Here is a 19,981-nt window from a genome sequence, read left to right on the forward strand (position 1 = left end):
GGAACCTCCATATGCCGTGAGAGCGGCCCAAGAAATGGTAAAAAAAAAAAAAAAAGACAAAAAAAAAAGAATCTTGATGTAGCTTGTCCTCTTGATCACTTTCCCCTGGATCTGACCTTTGTTCTTCATCACCTTCTCTTGTTGCTCCCTCATCCCCAGTGTGTGTCCTTCATGTAGAGTATTTTGTCAGTCACTAAAGCTAGGGCTGGAATGGGAATCAATTCAAACAACAAACTACATTGTCAAAAACTATTTTGGAGGCATATTATATATGCATTGTTTGAAAATGCTTCATTTCACTTAATTTTTCCAGAAAGTATCCATATGAATGTAGCTGGTTTCCTATTGCTGTTGACATTTCTAAGAACAGGGTAACAACTAACTATATCTCTTACTTTTTGAGCTATACATTAATTTAGTCATCCAGACCCAGACCTCGGGCTATTTCAGGTCATATGTTAGGGTGTATGTTGGGGATACCTTTGTGCTAATATTGGTAAAAAACCACCTTGATTAGCAGGTAATCTCTCAATGGTTAACAGGTCTAATATGATGACCATATGCATCATGGGCTTCATTTTTTAACTTTAACCTATGTATTCTGATGAGGTATTCCTAAGCTGTGGAAAATAATTTGTTTGGATGTATAAATGCAGTTTTCTTTGAAGACAGTATAATCTGGATCATGTTTGTAGTTCCATGAATTCACTAGGGTTGTTATGTTATATATTTAACATAAGTCTACACATGCAATTCCACTGTCCCCAATGAACATTAATACTGCAACTTGAATCAGATTATCTAGACCTAAAATTGTTTTGTTGTTGTTTTATCAGAAAGCAGTTGATTACAATGAAGATGAAGTTTTCAGATTCTGACACCTCAACAAGATGTCATTTTTCTGATAAAAAAATTTTTCAAATCCAGGCTTTTATCTTAGAAATGCTTTTGATAGCAACAATGATTAAAACTATCAACAGTAAATAGGACCCTATAAATATACCAGCTAATTATTTTTTCTTGCCAGTGTATGAGATGTAGTGACTATTGGTTAGAGTGCAGTAGAAGTTTTTTAAAAACAGTATACATCCTACATACTAATCTGGATGCTATCAAATTTTAAAATGCAGTAAGCTAACTGAAATACACATAGGAAAGGAATCCACTAACCTACTAGATATGACATATACTACAGGGTAAGTGTTCACTGGCACACGTTAGGAAACTAACAAATCTTTAAGAAACAAATTCAACAGCCCCCACGTTAAGGAGAAGTTGTAGTGTTTAAAAACAAAAACAACACAAAGGCCAGTTATACCTAGAAACCACAAGCTGACAATTCCTTGGAGTCTATTCAATCTCCCTTTGATGCTGTTCATTGAACCAGGATGGGCGGCGTGGAGCACTGAAGGGCAACAAAGATAGGCAGGTTAGTTTGCCTTATCTGATAGCTGGTGGGGACTGCTGAGCACATCCCTCAGCTCTGTGGGGAAATGGTGTGAGATCCTGAGGAAGGTCAGGAATCTGTGCGGCAGCAACAGTAGCAAAGTGGCACCTGGAGCTTCAAGGAAGCAAGGGTAAGAAAAGCAAAGCCAAAGGGTTAAGCACCCGACTGCACCTCTGCTGTTTAGGGGCAAACACCCCATCAGTTGGTTGTGAAATGGACTTAGTGTTTATAGGTATAAAAAGGCAAATAATAGTAAGAAGAAGAAGAAGAACAAAAAACTGAAGAATGGCTATAAAAGACAATGCAAATAATAGGAGTTTCACTCTCCTTTCTAGTGGGGGGCAGTGAGGGAACCATATTCTATGTCACCTCTGAGAGGAACAAAATTAGAAATTTTCTGAGTTCCAGAAAGGGTGATAACGGCTTGACTTAGAGCCGAGTTGTAACTTGTTCTTCCTGTCCATCACCCCATTTGTGCATGAGTAAGTCACAAGCCTCTCCCCAAGTTTCAAATACGTCCTCTGAGGAGTCTAAAAGTTTAGAATTTGAGGAGCAAATACTGGATGCGCAGTGAAGAGAGCTGGAACAGGCTAGAGGGCATTCACTGCTCTGAGCAGCGCCCCTGGCTTCACCTAATTCTACCTCACTGAGGTTAATTTCACTTTGAGAACAGGCCTCTGCCTTCCCTTTCTCCATCTGAGAATATCTGACGTCCTGCCACATATAGTGCTGCTGAACGATTCCATCAGAAATTGTGTACATTGGCTCTGAACTGGGTTCAGACATATGACCGTTAAACTTGGAGAATAGGAGACCCAGTTTCTTGAGAGAGGGACCCATGAAGGAGCGTTTGCTTGATGACTCTGCTTTTGACTTCCCTTGGGCACCACTGACTCTTGGTGTGGTCCTGATGAGAGGTGGCCCGTGGCAGGCTTTTTTCTTGCAGCCTAAATTGAAAGAGACACTCTTGGATTTGGCCCGGGCCCCACCACTGCCATCATTGGTATCATCCCTCTGAGAGAGTTCAGTGCTGCTAGTGGAAAAGCTTCTCCTTGGGTGCTTCCTATTTCCCAAGAGGTCAAGCACTTCATATCGAAAGCTGGAGATGTCCTGTTTCAATTCCTAAGGCAGGGGAGAAGACATTATGTTAAAAAGCTTGGTCTTTAGTTCAAAATTGGCACACTAGGTATCCTTTGAAATGTTCCAGGTTTTGCCTCATAGCAAATCACAAAGTATACAAACTACCAGAACACTCTCACATTATTCCAGCACAAGGAAAACATTAAATTCTGTGGGCAGGGCTAGCCATTGGGAAAAGTGTGCGACTGGTCAAGTGAGTTTCAGAAACTTGCTATCAGGAGCATGCTAACAGACTAAAGTGTTCACTAGCAATTACTGTATTAGATTAGGGTATGGGCTGTCATAGGCACGTGCATATCAAAGTGCTACTGAAGAGGAAAAAGCTTTTAGGACTCTCAGGAATAAAATTAGTCAGGTGATGAGATGGTGTTTTGGGACAGGGGACCCTGTTTATTCTAGTCCCTATGAAATGCCTTCTAACTGACTGCCTAGATACTAGATTGCTCTTTTAAAAGCCATCTTTGAAAAGCTTAAATCTGATCATGTTGTTCCCTTGCTTAACACCTTTTAGTAACTTGCCACCCACTTTAGGAAAAAGGAAAAATGTCATACCACAGATTATAAGGTTTTTCAAGGCCTGGTCCACGTCGATCTCTCCCATTTCATTTCTTTCTACTCTTTTCCCAGACTCTTGTTACTCTCCACTTGTATGGACATTCCCTCTCTTGCCTCTGGGCCTTTGCATGTGCTATTCTCTCTGTCTGGAATTCTTCTCCCTAGATCTCCTTTATCTGGCTCCTCCTTCAAACCTCAGCTTAAACATTGCTTCCTCTGGAAAGCCTGCCCCAAATCCCCAAGTCCCAGTTGAGTATCTCCCTGGCACCCCCATCTCTATGTCTCACAGCACCTTGTGTTGATCCTATTAGAATACTCAGTCATTCGTCACCCTTTATTATTACTGTGTGTCACTCCATGAGGGAGTAGGTGCTGGTGATATCTTGCTCATGACTGTGCCCCAGCACCTAGCAGAATGCTTGGCACATAGCAAGCCCTCAATAGGTAAGTTATGTCTGTAGGTTAAGATAAGAGCCTTCTTATATTCCTTAGAAAATACATATGTGCGCTAGGATAGGGTTTCTCAACCAACTGACATGTTGAGCTGGGTCATTTTTTGTTGTGGGGGGTTGTCCTGTGGATTGTAGGATTTTTAGCAACAACATTGGTCTCTGCCCACTAGATGCCAATAGCACACACATCTCAGTGTGACAACCAAAAATGTGTAATGGTAGTATTTCATAAATCTGAGATTTAACAGTAGATTTTTTTGTCTTGTATCTCTTAATTATAGAAGGCCATTCACCTCCAGGCATCTTCCCTTTGCTATCTTTCCTCTTATCACACATCCTTGCCACATCATTTAAAGCATTCAATTCCAAAACTGAGAAAAACCCAGAACATTAAAAGAATGCATATTTTTATTATTCATAAAGCTTATTGTTGTGTGACTGATATTGGTAAAATCTCTCGACCTACTGGATGACAGACTATTCTAAGAAAAAATATGAGTTGTAGCTGGTTTTACTGTATTATAGACAGTTGAAATTCCACCACCAGAAACCTCAAACCCTGTGAAGATTAAATGATGCTTAAGAAATGTGAAATGAGAAATTTAACCACTTTATGACTAAATTACCTTAAAATTTTCTTCTGTTAGTCCTTCATTTGTTTTGGAATTTCTTATCATAGCTGCCACATATCTTTTCACTAAATTCCTGATAACTTCCTGGAATTTAAACACAAACATAAAGAGGCATTCAGTTTCCTTTGTGGGCTCTCAGTAAAATAAGAAACATACACTGAAAATAAAACGTGCTTAGACTATCTGCCATGGAAAATCCTCACAGAATCCAGCCATTTTCTACAAAACTCCCCAGGTAAGACCATTGGCTACATGAAGACTTATTATGTGGCCCAATCTCGTGGCAGAGTGGGATAGTAAAATCAAATTCCCCTGAAAGGAAAATTTTCCACCTAAGCATTAACATGAATGTGAATTTACATTCATAGAATATTGAGAACAGAATAATGCTTGAATGGTCACAGTCAATATCCTCTCCTTTCAGGCTGGATTAAACTCTGACCCTCCTAGCAAAATGAGTTTTTCTTGTATAAAGTTGAGAAAGTCATTCTTCAGTGTAACAAAGTCTGCTTATTTCCATGTCCACTAATTATGTAATCAAGATACTTTTTCTTCGAGTCAATCTATACTTCTCCTTTACACGGATGGCATCTTTTTACTTAGCCCCCTGGGAATGGTATTCACGGGGTCACCATGCTTTGTGTTAGTAACGGCGATAATGATAGTGACCACATAATGCAATATGTCAGGCACTGTGCCAGGACACACAACAGTCATACATAAACACTCACCACTCATTGCTCACATCTATACTTTAAGTTTTATCATCCTTATTTTACAGATGAAGAAACTGAGGCTCAGTGAAGGTAAGTGACTTGTCCAAGGTCACACAACTGACCAAAAACTATTGTGCTTAGTCCCTATGAAGAAGCTTTACCTGGTAATGTTGATTCTGTATGAGGCTGTCAGCATGGCGTTCCTGTAATTGAAAATGGACAGAGGTTACATCAGCAGTCTCCCAGCAGCCCATATATTTGAATATATTTCTAAATATTAGGACTGGAACACGACATAGGAGCCCCCAAAGCATCTGTAGGTTGGAGTAGTATTATAATGTTTAAGAAAGGGAATGTCACAAAAGAGAGAAAGGAGAAAACAGTTGTGTTTAAAAGGAAACATGGAGTTCCCATCATGGTGCAGCAGAAATGAATCTGACTAGGAACCATGAGGTTGCACGTTTGATCCCTGGCCTTGCTCAGGGGGTTAAGGATCCGGCATTGCTGTGAGCTGTGGTGTAGGTCACAGACACAGCTCGGATCCCACGTTGCTGTGGCTCTGGCATAGGCCAGCGGCTACAGCTCTGATTAGACCCCTAGCCTGGGAACCTCCATACGCCGGAGGTGCGGCCCTGGAAAGACAAAAAAAATTTTTTTTAAAAATGAAACAATTTTTAAAAGTCTTACTGTGAAGCTTCTCAAGTTGTGCCTTCTCCGTCTACCATCAGGGTCTCTTTTGGGGCAGAAGGTATTGTTGAACCAGTTACCAAGGTATAGAAATGACTTGGGGCTGGGGATGATGTTGAAAGGAGGTGGCAAGGTGCCACCTTCGTCAAAGTAACTCATCCAGAGCTTTGTCCTTGCAAATTTCCACTCAATATCGGCATGATCCTATGAAAGAGAAAAGTTCAAGGATTTGGGTGGGAAAATGCAGAATGCACCCATGACTCATTCTAAAACTTCTGCTTGTTTCTATAGAAGGCAATCTGTCAGTAGCTATAAAAATTCAAATTACACTTACCTTACGACCCAGTAATCATACAATTAGAAATTTTTCTTTAGAAACAAAAATAAACCAATGGGACCTAATCGAACTTACAAGCTTTTGCACAGCAAAGGAAGCCATAAAACAATGAAAAGACAACCTAGAGAATGGGAGAAAATAGTTTCAAAAGATGAAACCAACAAGGGCTTAATCTCCAAAACATACAAACAACTCATACAACTCAAGAGCAAAAAAACCAAATAACTCAATTGAAAAATGGGCAGAAGACCTAAATAGACATTTCTCCAAAGAAGACATGGATGGCCAGCAGGCATGTGAAAAAGTGCTAAATATCACTAATTATTAGAGAAATGCAAATCGAAACTATGAGGTACCACCTCATACCAGTCAGAATGGCTATCATTAATAAGTTTACAAATAACAAATGCTGGAGAGGGTAGAGAAAAAGGAACCCTCCTACACTGTTGGTGGGAATGTAAATTGGTACAACCACTATGGAAAACAGTATGGAGGTTCCTCAGAAAACTAAATATAGAATTGCCATATGATCCAGCAATCCCATTCCTGGGCATATATCTGGACAATATATTCATTCAAAAAGATAAATGCACCCCCATGTTCATCACAGCGCTATTCACAATAGCCAAGACATGGAAACAACCCAAATGTCCATTGACAGATGATTAAATTAGGAAGATGTGGTATATATACACAATGGAATACTACTCAGCCATAAAAAAGAACAAAATAATGCCATTTGCAGCAACATGGATGAAACTAGAGATTCTCATACTAAGTGAAGTAAATCAGAAAGACAACTACCATATGGTGTCACTCATATGTGGAATCTAAAATATGGCACAAATGAACCTCTCTACAGAACAGAAGCAAACTCATGGACATGGAAAACAGACTTGTGGTTGCCAAGGGGGAGGGGGAGGGAGTGGGATGGACAGGGAGTTTGGGATTTGTATATGTAAACTATTGCATTTGGAGTGGATAAGCAATGGTGTCCTGCTGTATAGCACAGGGAACTGTAACCAATCACCTTTTACGGAACATGATGGAAGATATTATAAGAAAAAAATGCATATATATATGTATAACAGGGCCACTTTGCTGTATAGCAGTAACTGGATACTGTACATCAACTCTAATAAAAACATTAAAAAAAAAGATACATGTACCCCTATGTTCATCACAGCACAATTTACAATAGCCAAGACATAGAAACAACCTAAATGTCCATTGACAGATGACTGGATTAAGAAGATGTACATATACATAATGGAATACTACTCAGCCATTAAAAAGAACAAAATAATGCCATTTGCAGAAACATGGACGCAACTAGAAACTCTCATACTAAGTGAAGTAAATCAGAAAGAAAAAGACAACTACCATATGGTATCACTTATATGTGGAATCTAAAATATGACACAGGAGTTCCCGTCGTGGCACAGTGGTAAACGAATCCGACTAGGAACCATGAGGTTGTGGGTTTGGTCCCTGCCCTTGCTCAGTGGGTTAACGATCCGGTGTTGCCATGAGCTGTGGTGTAGGTTGCAGACGCGGCTCGGATCCCATGTTGCTGGGGCTCTGGCGTAGGCCAGTGGCTACAGCTCCAATTAGACTCCTAGCCTGGGAACCTCCATATGCCGTGGGAGCGGCCCAAGAAATGGCAAAAAGACAAAAGAAATAAAAATAAAAAAATAAAATATGACACAAATGGACCTATCTACAAAACAGAAACAGACTCACAGACATAGAGAACAGACTTATGGTTGCCAAGGGGGAAGGGGAGGGAGTGGGATGGACTGGGAGTTTGGGATTGCAGTAATAAATCCATTACATTTAGAATGGATAAGCAAGGAGGTCCTGCTGTATAGCACAGGGAACTATATCCAATCACTTGTGGTAGAATGTGATGGAAGATAATATGAGAAAAGGAATATATATATATATGTATGTATGTATGACTTGGGCCACTTTGCTGTGCAGTAGAACTTGACAGAACATTGTACATCGACTATGCTTTAATAAAAAAATTTAAAAGAAATTTATCTTTGATTCGACCCCTAGCCTGGGAACCTCCATATGCCGCAGGTGCAACCCTAAAAAAAAAAAAAAGAAAAGAAATTTATCTTAATATACTTGCAAAAAGATATGTACGCAGGGCTGTTCACTATAGCACTGCAGCTTGACAGCAAAACAACTGGCAACAACCTAAATATCCGACAGTGTGCAGTGTGAGGCTGGTTAAGTAAATGATGTCACATCCACAAAATGGTTTATAACCAAACTATTAAAAATACAGATCTATTATCACTTTATAGTTAGAAATACATTTTGTATATAAGCATTTGTCCATATATTTTTAAGACTTTTAAGTGAAAAAAGAAACATAAAAAACAATATATGTTGTGTGAAATGATCCCCTTTGTACAACTGAAAAAATATTTATGTTACATGCTTACATGTTATAGACAGGTACATACTAAACTGTCAATAGTAGTTATTTTTTAAGGAGAAGTATTTCTGTGGAGAAATTTATATTTTTTAAACAAATCAATATTATTGAGGTATGATTCACACAGAGTAAAATTTTGATGAGTGTATAGACCTGTTTAAGCACCATCATAATCAAGACACACAGACCTGGATGGACTGATGTAACCACTGCCACAACCAGGGTACACAACAGTTCCAACAAGCCCCAAATCCCCTAGTGTCGCCCCTTTATAATCAAACTCTCCCCAACCCTAACCCCTGGCAACCACTTCTCCATTTTTCGTTCCTTTAGTTTACCTTTTCCAAAATGTCTTATAAATGAAAACATACAGTAGATAATCTCTTTTTTTTAATTTTTTGCTCTTAGGGCTGCACCTGTGGCATATGGAAGTTCCCAGGCTAGGGGTCAAATAGGAGCTGTAGCTACTGGCCACAGCCACAGCCACAGCAATGTGGGATCCAAGCCATGTTTGCGACCTACACCACAGCTCACTAAACAGTAATGCCGGAAATGCCAGATCCTTAATCCACTGAGTGAGGCCAGGGATCAAACTTGCATCTTCATGGATCCTAGTTGCATTCGTTTACTGCTGAGCCATGAAAGAAACTCCAGTAGATAATCTTTTGAGACTGGCTTATTTTACTCAGCATTAAAATCTTTGAGATTTTTTGTATCCATCAATAACCCATTTCATTTTATTGCTGAATAGTTTTATGTTGTATGGATATACCATAGTTGTTTATTCATTCACCCTTTGAGAACATTGCAGTTGTTTCCAGTTTTTAGTAATTATGAATAAAGCTGCTTAAATATTTAGGAGTGATATTGCTGGATCATGAGGTAGATGTGTATTTAACTTTATAATAAACTGCCAAACTATTTTCCAGACTGACCATATCATCTTTCATTCTCACCAGTTGTTCTGTATCCTCCTTAGCATTTAAGTTTTTAGAGTTTAGCTATTCCAACAGATTAAATGGTGGTATCTCATTATGGTTTTAATTTGCATTTTTCCAAATTGCTAATGAAGTTGGGTCTCTTTTCATATATTTATTTACTATCTAGATATCCTCTGTGGTGAAGTGTCTGTTCAGATCTTTTGCCCATTTTTATCTGGCTGATTGCTTGCTTATGGGTGGATTTAGATAGTTTTGAAAATATATTCTGGATACTAGCTCCTTTTCAGGAATGTAACTTGCAAATGTGTTCTCTCAGATTGTGTGTTATCTTTTCATTTACTTAATGATATCTTTCATAGAGGGAAGTGTTTTAATTTCAATGAAGTCAAATTTATCAATTTTTTAATGGGTTATGCGCTTGGTATTATGCCTAGGAACTCTATCTAACCCAAGGTCATGAAGATTTTCTCTTATGTTTTCCTCTACAAATTTTATACTTGTAAGATTTGCATTTAGCTCTGTGATCCACTTTGCTTCATTTTTGCTCGAGGTGAAATTTACATTGAGGGTCTGTATTTATTTCACCTGTGGATGACCATTTACCGGTTACTAAAAAAGCTGTTGTTCTACTAAATTGCTTTTGCGCCTTTGGCAATCAGTTGGGAATGCTAGGAGTACTGGCTATCCACAATCAAAAGAATGACGTTGGATAGAGTGCTGTATGTATGTATATATATAACTGAATCACTTTGTTGTACAGCAGGATTATCACAAGCTTGTAAATAAACTATTCAATAAAACTTTAAAAAATTAAAAAAAGAATGAAGTTGGACTCCTACCTCACACCACATACAAAATTCAACTCAAAATGAATCACAGAACTAAATTTAATAGATAAAAACTATAAAACTCAAAGAAGAAGATTTAGGAGTAAATCTTCATGACCTTGGATAAAACAATGGTTTCTTAGAGATAACACCAAAAGCCAAGCAACAAAAGAATAAAAAGTAAATTGGACTTAAAGTTGAAAACTTTGTTCCTCAAAGGACACCATAAAGTAAATGAAAAGACCACCCACAGAATGGGAGAAAGTAATTAAATATCATATGTCTGATATGGGACTTGTACCCAGACTATATAAAGAACAATTACAATTCAACGATAAAAATACAAATAACCAATTTAAAAATGGGCAAAGCACTTGAATAGACATTTCCCGAAAGAAGAAGTAACAACAAACAAGCACATGATAAGATGCCCAACCTCACTGGTCATCAGGGATATTCAAATAAAAACCAAAATGAGATACCACTTTATACCCACTAGGATAGTGATAATTTAAAATAAGACAAATAATAACCAGTAAAGACGATGATCTGGAGAAATCGCACCCTCACACACTGCTGGCAGGAGTGTGAAATTGTACAGCTACTTTGGAAAATAGTACATCAGTTTCTCAAATAATTAAACATAAAGTTACCACATGACCCAGCAATTTCACTCCTAGCTAAATACCCAAGAGAAATGAAAACATATTCTACCTAAAAACTTGTACACAAATGTTCAGCAGCATTATTCATAATAGACAAGGAGTGGAAAAAAATCCAAATATTCATAAACTGATAAATGGATAAACAAAATGTGGTATGTTATTATATTGTCCAGTCTTAGAAAGGAATGAAATATTGACACATGCTACAACATGGAGGAAGCTTGAAAACCTTATGCTAAGTGAAAGTATATTTATTCTGAGTCCTCCAATTCACAAACACAGTATGTCATTTCTTACATCCATGTTTTGTAGTTTTCAGTGTATAAGTCCTATACATGTTTTTTTTAAAGCTTATACCTAAGTATTTAATTTTCTTTGCAACAATTTACAATGGTACTGTCTTTTAAAATTTCAGTTTTCAATTGTTTATTGCTAGCAATGGCCTTCTGAAATTCATTTTTTATTCTAAGTTTTTAAATAGATTCTTTAGAATTTTCTTTATACAGAATCATAAGATAGTTTCATTTCTTCCTTTCCAATCTCTATGTCTTTAATGTTTTTCCTTCCTTATTGCACTGTCTAGGATCTCCAATACAATCTGGAACAGAAGTACTGAAAGCAGATATACTTTGTTATTGATGTTAGAAAATATTCAGTCTTTCACTACTGAGTTAACTGTAGGTTTTATGGTTTAAGTTGTGGACGTTACATTCTAATTCAAGTTTGCCAAGACATACATACATACATTTATTTATTTATTTATTTATTTTTGGCTTTTTGCCTTTTCTAGGGCCGCTCTCGCGGCATATGGAGATTCCCAGGCTAGGGGTCTAATCGGAGCTGTAGCCACTGGCCTATGCCAGAGCCACAGCAACGAGGGATCCAAGCCACGCCTGCGACCTACACCACAGCTCATGGCAACGCTGGATCCTTAACCCACTGAGCAAGGCCAGGGGTCGAACCCACAACCTTATGGTTCCTAGTCGAATTCATTAACCACTGCGTCATGACGGGAACTCTGCCAAGACTTTTTTTTTTTAAATCAAAAATGTATGTTGAAGTTTGTCAAATACTTTTTCTGCATCTATGATATGATCATGGGTTTTTTCTTGTTTAGACTATTCATATGATAGATTACTTTGCATTTCTGGGATAAGTCCCATTTGGTTATAGTGTGTTTTTTTCATACATTACTGGTTTCAACAAGCTAATACTTTGTTGAGGATTTCCATAGTATTGGTCTATAGTTTTTAATTTGCTGAACTGTTTTTTCTTGTTTTGGGGTACCAATATAATACATTATATATGTAATATATTTATATATAACTAAATTTGATTTTACCAGTTTCTTTTCACTATATTTTAATGTGACTACTAGAAAATGTAACATATGTGGCACACATTTGTGACTTGCATAAAATTTTCATTGTACAGAACTGCCCTAGACTAAAAGTGTTTTGGGTCCTGCTTAACAAAGATTAAAAGCAAGCCTCAATGGGATCAAACTATTTTCAGAATAAAACTCAAGGAAATTTATAACCATACAAAATATCCGGCACTCAGCAAGGTAAAATTCACAATGTCTTGCATCCAATAAAAATGTATGAAAAATGCCAAAAAGCAGGAAAATATGACATGTAATGAGGAGAAAAAGATCTGTCAAACAGAACCAGATACAAATCAGTTGTATGTCTATACAGTAGCAATGAACAATGAGGAAATAAAAATTTTTAAAAGTGTCATTTAAAGTATAAAATACTTAGGAATATGACAAAAATATACATGTTAATTACACTGAAAACTATGAAGATTACTGAGATAAAGAAGACAAATAAATGTCTTTCATATTCATGAATTGGAAAACTAACTGTAGTTAGGATATCAACTCTCTCCAAATTGATTTATAGATTTGTTACAATTTCAGTCAAATCTCAGTTAACATTTTTGAAGAAACTGACAAACTGCTTCTCAAATTTATATATAAATACAAAAGTATAAAATGGTTAATTTTGAAAAAGAACAAATTGGCATGAAGATCAATGGAACAAAACAAGAAAGTCCAAAAATAAATGCATGCATATGCATAATTACATGCATATATGAAACTGACTTTCAAGAAAGGTGTCAAGGCAATTCAACTTGGAAAGGATAATCTTTTCAACAAATTGTCTTGGAATAGTTGGACTTCTACAAAAAAAAAAAAAACAAAACCTTGATCCTTACTTCATACCACATACAACAATTAACTCAAAATGAATAATAACTTATAAAAATGGAAATCTAAATATTTTATTAATAAACAATCTACTAGTATTTTTCTTTTTTTCTTGCTTTGGGCTTAGTTTGCTGTTCTTTTTCTAGTTTCATTAAGGTGGTAATTCAGGTTATTAATCTGAAATCTTCCTTTTTAATATAAGTATTTACAGTTATAAATTTCTTTTTGAGAAAATTTGGTATATATTTTATTCTTCCTTTCATTCATCTCAAAGTATTTTCTAATTTCCTTGGTAATTTCTTCTTTGAATCAGTGGTTATTTTGCAGTATCTTCTCTACTATCCATTTTGTGTGGATTTCCAAAATTTTATTCTGTTACTGATTTCTGATTCTAATATATTCCAAGTATGTTTACAGAACATACTTTTTATTATTTTAATCCTTCAAGAGATTTAGTGAAGCTTATTTTATGGACTAATATATAATCTCTTTTGGAGAATGTTCCACGTGCAGTTCAGAAGAACATATATTCTGCTACTGTTGTGTGATGTGTTCTATAGATAGATGTCCATTAGATCTAGTTGGTTTATACCCTTGTTCAAGTATTCTATTTCCTTTTTGGTCATCTGTCTTGTTCTGCCTGTTACTGAAAGTGAGGTAATAAATTCTCCAACTTGTTATTGTTTAATTTCTATTTCTCCCTTCAGTTCTATTGATTTTTGCTTCATGTATTTTTTGGCTCTGTAGTTAGATGGAAATATGTTTACTTATTCATTTTTAATATAATGATTTTTATTTTTTTCCGTTATAGCTGAATTACAGTGTTCTGTCAATTTTCTACTGTACGGCATGGTGACCCAGTTACACATACATGTATACATTCTATTTTCTCACATTATCATGCTCCATCCTAAGTGACTAGACATAGTTCCCAGTGCTACACAGCAGGATCGGAAATATGTTTATAACTGTTAAATCTTCATTGTGGATTCACAAATTCACTGTTATAAAATGTCCTTTGTTTTCTCTAGTAACACATTTTGTCTTAAATTCTTTTTGTCTGATAATTAGTATAGGCACTTAGCTCTCTTTTGGTTCTGTTTGCATCATATATCTTTTCCCACTCTTTTACTTATCTACTTGTCTCTTTATAAAGTTTGTCTCTTGTAGACAGCATATATTTGGATCATGTGTGTTTATTATACAGCCTGGCAGTCTCTGCCTTGTGTAACCTAGTTAAATGTGTATTTACATTTAAACTAACTACTTAAAAAGTAGGATTTATATCTACCATTTAGCCATTACCTATGTTACATGTCTTTTTTTCTCTATTCCTTTATTTTTGATTTCTTTTGTTTTACATAGATATTTTCTAACATATCTTTTAATTCCCTTGTTTCTTTTACTATATTAAAAATTATTTTCTTTGTGTTTATCCCAGGGATTACAATTAACATCTTAATTTAATACAATCTACATTGGATCAATAGCAACCCAATTTCAATCATATGTAAAAACTTTGGTACAATACAGCTTCATTCCTTCTCTCCTCCTTTGTGCTATTACTGAAATACAAACTATTCCTTTATAGATTATACATTTATACATTATAAACCCATCAACACAGTTGTATAATTATTGAATTTTGCAGCTATTTTTATGTTGGGAAAAAATTCCCCCCAGGTAAATTTGTATTGTCTTTTATATTTACCTATACAGTTACCCTTTCTGGTGCTCTTTATATCTTTGTGTGGGTTTTATTTTTGTTGTTGTTCTTGCTGTTGTTGTCCTCTCATTTCATCCTGAAGGACTCTTTTTTTTTAGCATTTCTTGTAGGACAGGTCTTCTGGCCATTAATTCTGTCAGTCTTTGTGTTCTTGGGAATGTCTTCATTTCCCCCTCATTTAAGGATATTTTTGCTGGATACAGAATTCTTGGTTGGCAGTGTATTGCTTTGAATATTTTGTATATGTCATCAGACTGACTTCTAGTGCTCATTGTTCCTTATGGGAAACCAGTTATCTTCTTATTTTCCTTATTTCAAGATTTTTTCTTTATCTTTGACAGTCTAACTATGAGGTGGATTTTTGGGGGTGTTATCCTACTAGGAAATATTTGAGCTTTTGGATGTGTAGACTATTTTGAGAGGTCTTTATTCACTATTTCTTCAAATATTCTTTCTGCTCTTTTTTCTTCTCTTTTTTCCTGAGACTTCCATTATGAGCATTTTGGCTATTTAATGGTGTCTCATGGGTCTCTGAAGCTCTGTTCATTTTTCTCCATCCTGTTTTTCTTTCTGATCCTCAGACTAGAAAATGATAATTGAATTATCTTCGAGTTTCCCAATTTCTTTTTTTGTCAGCTCAAATCTACTATTGAGGTCTTTTATGAATTTTTCATTTGTTACAGCACTTTTCAAATCCGTAAATTCAATCTTTTTTATAATTTCTATCACTTTATTTATTTATTTATTTATTTTTATTTATTTATTTTTTGTCTTTTTGCTATTTGTTGGGCCGCTCCCACGGCATATGGAGGTTCCCAGGCTAGGGGGTCCAATTGGAGCTGTAGTCTCCGGCCTACACCAGAGCCACAGCAACGCAGGATCCGAGCCACGTCTGCAACCTACACCACAGCTCACGGCAACGCCGGATCGTTAACCCACTGAGCAAGGGCAGGGACCGAACCCGTAACCTCATGGTTCCTAGTCGGATTCATTAACCACTGTGCCACGACGGGAACTCCTCTATCACTTTATTAATATTCTATATTTGGTGAGACATTATTCTTATACTTTCCTCTAATACTTTCCTCTTTAGTTTCCTTTAGTTCTTTGAAGATATTTAAAATAGCTGGCTTCATCTTTGGTAAAGTCAACATCTAGGTCACAGTTTTTATGACATCTTTTTTTCCTTTGCACAGACTTTTTTTCCATACTTGCCTTGTGTGTGTGTTGTAGTCAGATAATGACTGCACAAAGATTTCATTAAATGCCTTGAATCAGTAAATCTCTCATTCTTTGCTAGTGGCTCTATGTGTGCATAGTGACACGTTTTCAATGTTCTTGCAGTTTATCGTCAATAAATTATGTGTTTGAGACAATAAGGGAAATTTAAACATGGACTCCAAATTAGTAATTATAGTGTATCAATGTTAAATTTCTTGAGTGAGATATGGTATTGTGATAATGTAGTTGAATATATATGACAATATTTGGAATGAAATGTCATGATATTTGTAATTTACTTTCAAAAATATTTTTAAATGTCCTTGGCCCTACCATATGTATATGGTGGTGAGAGCTTTGTTTCAGAGGCCATGTTAACTTGTGACTTATATCCACAAGATTTTAACTTAAAGCAATGCCAAATAAGATGGTCAGTGTGGTAGGCAAGGGTAGCCTCTAAAGATGTCTTCATTCTAATCTATGAGCATTGTTAATATGTTATGTTACATGCGAAGGGGGAATTAAGGTTGCATGTGGAATTATAGGTTTTTAATTAGCTGATATTGATGTGAAATTATCCTGGATTATGTAGGTGGGCCTAATGTAAGCACAAGGGTACTTATAATTGAAAGAGGGAGAAAGGAGAGTCAGTGTCAGAGTGACATAAATGTGAGAAAGACTCAAATGGCCATTCATGGCTTTGAAGATGGAAAGGGGCCATGAACCAAGACAACCTCCAGATGCTGAGGCAAGAAAGTGGCCTCTCCACTAGTGCTTCCAGAAAGGAGGGCTGAAACCTTGATTTTAGCCCACTGAGACCCATATTTCAGACTTCTGACCTCCAAAACTGTAAAATAATAAATTTGTGTTGTTTCAAGGCAGCAAGTTTGTGGTAATTTGCTATAGTAGCAATAGGGAACTAGCACAGTTAATTATAGAAGAAGAGAGAATATTTTTAGGAGTTAGAAGTAGTAAATGTTACTGGTCACTAAATGTGGCCCAAAATTTCTTGGCAGTTAATAAAAAAGGAAATAGCTTGAATCAGTTATTAGGTTTTAGTGTCTCAACAAAAAGAAATTGAATGTATCTGCAAAGCCAACATTTTTTCTAGAAACATTGTTACAGATACTCCAGAGAAAAATGTGTTCTGGGATATGAAAACAATATAGTCTCTGCTGTCAAAAGTGTATAGTGTAAGAGAGAAAATAAAAATCTTTCTTTATTAGCAAATGAGATCTTAAAAAGGAGAGCTATACCTTATAGTGTATTAGGGTGGTTTTTGAGTGAACATTCAGACTGTTAATGAATCCTAGAGTTTGTTCCTTGACTTATCAGATATTTCGTGAAGGCTTTCATTTTGCTCTCCAAGGTAGCAGTGCTTAGCTATGATTTTAAAAGATTAGCAGATTGAAGTAAAAAATGGTATCAAGAGAATAGGGATTTTTAAACCTGATTCTATGAATGAAGTTAATGGAGTCAATGAATCTATTAAAATTATATGTAAAATATCGGGTGTTTTGCATTTTTCTGAGCTTTCATCATATTCTCAAAGGAGTCTTTCCTTCTCTAAATGCTTAGGAACCACTGAAGTAGAGGATTGTGTTGATTTCTGAGAAACCTACTGCCTATTTCTCAACAGCTGCTAACCAGCGAGCTGATAACGGATAAATCAAGGATAACTCTGTGTTCTCTAGGAGGGACTAAATGGCTTTAGGTTAAGTGAGCAATAGATTCAAAAGGGAAACAAAGCTCTAGATTGAATTTAAGGTACTTGTTAGGACCACTGTTAGATTTTGTTATTTCATGAGTTAATAAACAAGCATATATATTACCATGTTTTTTTCTTAGATTTTGATAACTGTATTGTGATAAAATTTATTTCTATGGCAGTTCCATATATTTTGTTTTCATGTAGCCAAATTTATGTAGTTTTTTTCATTTTTACAATCTGCTTTTGCTATTCCAATCTTTTAAAAATATAAATGTATTTGACATATAATATTAAGATTTGCAGCATTGTTGATTTGCTAGATTTATGTATTGTGATATGACTGCCATTGTAGTGATAATTAGCTCTATTGCATCACATAATTATTCTTTTTTAGTGGTTGGAATAATTAAGATCTACTCTTAAAATTTTTGATGATTATAATACAATAGTATTGTTTCTAGTCTCTAAGACTTACTACTAATTACAAGTCTGTACCCTTAAACAGCATGAATTGTACAACTTTAAAAATGATTTTTTTTCTTTTGCTTTTTAGGGCTGCACTTGAGGCATATGGAGGTTCCCAGGCTAGGGGTGGAACTGGAGCTACAGCTGCTGGCCTATGCCACAGCCATAGCAATTTGGGATCCAAGCCGCATCTGCAACCTACACCACAGCTCACAGCAACGCTGGATCCTTAACCCACTGAGCAAGGGCAGGGATCGAATCCATATCCTCATAGATCCTAGTTGGGTTCATTAACCACTGAGCCATGACAGGAACTCCTAAAAATGAATTTTATGGTATGAATCTACTTTTATTTCTATGGATTTGTCTATTTTGAACATTTCATATAAATGAATTATATAATATTGGTTCTTTGTGTGTAGCTTCTTTCACTTAGCCTGTTTCCATGGTTCATCCACGTTGTAGCATCTATTAATACTTGACTCTTTCCTATGGGTGAATTATATTTCATTGTATGGACATATATCTTGTTTATTCATCAGTTGATGGTCATTTGGGTTGTTTCCACTCTGCTGTTATGAATAATACGTCTATGAATATTTTTGTGTGACATATATCTTTAATTCTCTTGCAGACATACCTAGGAGTGGAATTTCTCAGTTATATAGAAATTCCAAGTTTAACTTTATGAGAAATTGCCATGCTGTTTTTTAAAGTGGCTGCACCACTTTACATTCCCATCAGCAATGCATAAGAGTTCTGATTTCTCCATATCCTCACCAAAAACTTGTCACGGTCCATGTTTTTTTTTATTACACCCATTCTAGTGGCCGTGAAGTGGTATCCCATTCTGCTTTTTATTTATATTTCCTTAATGCCGGATGACCTTGAGCATGTTATCATGTACTCATCAGACACTTGTATACCTTATTTGGAGAAATGTTGACTCATATATTTTGCCTATTTAAGAATTAAGGGTGAAGCTTGGCATTAGAAACTGGGTGTTTTGGCTGATGTTGGGGTTTTGAGATAATTTATAATTTGAGAGAATTTTAACAACCTCACCTCTCCATTCCCAAATAGTTGTCAAAAAAAATTCACTCAGAAAGAATTCTGTGAAAGTAAAGCAAAAAGATAGCACTAAAAGAAACGTTGAACCCACTTTATTAATTCATATGACAAACTCATAGCAAGCCTGCATGCTATAGCTATCATCTATCCATCTATCCATCATCTATCTTTTAATCTGTCCATCCTAGAATTAGAATTTACAAGGGAAATGATCATCATAGGGATACGTATTGCCATACTTACTGAATTGAAAAATGAAACCATCCTTTCTGAGACAAAAGAAATATGATTCAGCAAGTCAATTTGGAAGTGGCTTTGCCATTTAGGCTATATGATAGATATTTTTTATGAATTGCTAAATCTGAAGCTCCAAAATTTTGGTAAAATTATATTTAAAACATGTGATGAGAAAAAGCATTTTGTAAAGAATATGCTGTTGGTTAAGATGTATTATAATGAATACAATTTATATTTTCCATTTCATGGTCTTCATTTAGTATGTTGGGTTAAACAAAGTGCCTCTAAGTAAAACAGTAACTAGTATATTTAATAGTTATTTGACAAGTCTTAGTAAAGCCTTTTTGGTTTTATCTTTACCTTTAGCACCTGAAAACAGCAAATATTTATTATCTTACACTTTCTGTGGGTCAGGAATCTGGGTGTGGCAAATTGTGTGCCTCTGGCTCCAGATCTCTTACAATGGTATAATGCAGTTTTTGGC

At 35.8% G+C, this 19,981-nt stretch overlaps 1 protein-coding gene across 1 annotated transcript in view; it reads right to left on the bottom strand.

The window, feature by feature from the left end:
* Positions 1–1,519: 1,519 nt before the first annotated feature.
* Positions 1,520–19,981, bottom strand: part of TRPC5 (transient receptor potential cation channel subfamily C member 5) — a 140,303-nt gene continuing 121,841 nt past the window's right edge. Inside the window, exons 7-10 of the mRNA XM_047764922.1 lie at positions 5,630–5,833; positions 5,104–5,145; positions 4,221–4,310; positions 1,520–2,569 (exon numbers count right to left, since the gene is read on the bottom strand). Coding sequence (XP_047620878.1) covers positions 1,877–2,569; positions 4,221–4,310; positions 5,104–5,145; positions 5,630–5,833 — 1,029 coding nt within the window. The 3' untranslated portion in view covers positions 1,520–1,876. The remainder of the gene's footprint in view (positions 2,570–4,220; positions 4,311–5,103; positions 5,146–5,629; positions 5,834–19,981) is intronic.

The sequence above is a fragment of the Phacochoerus africanus genome, chromosome X, assembly GCF_016906955.1.
Source record: "Phacochoerus africanus isolate WHEZ1 chromosome X, ROS_Pafr_v1, whole genome shotgun sequence".
In the NCBI taxonomy this organism is placed as follows: Eukaryota; Metazoa; Chordata; class Mammalia; order Artiodactyla; family Suidae; genus Phacochoerus; species Phacochoerus africanus.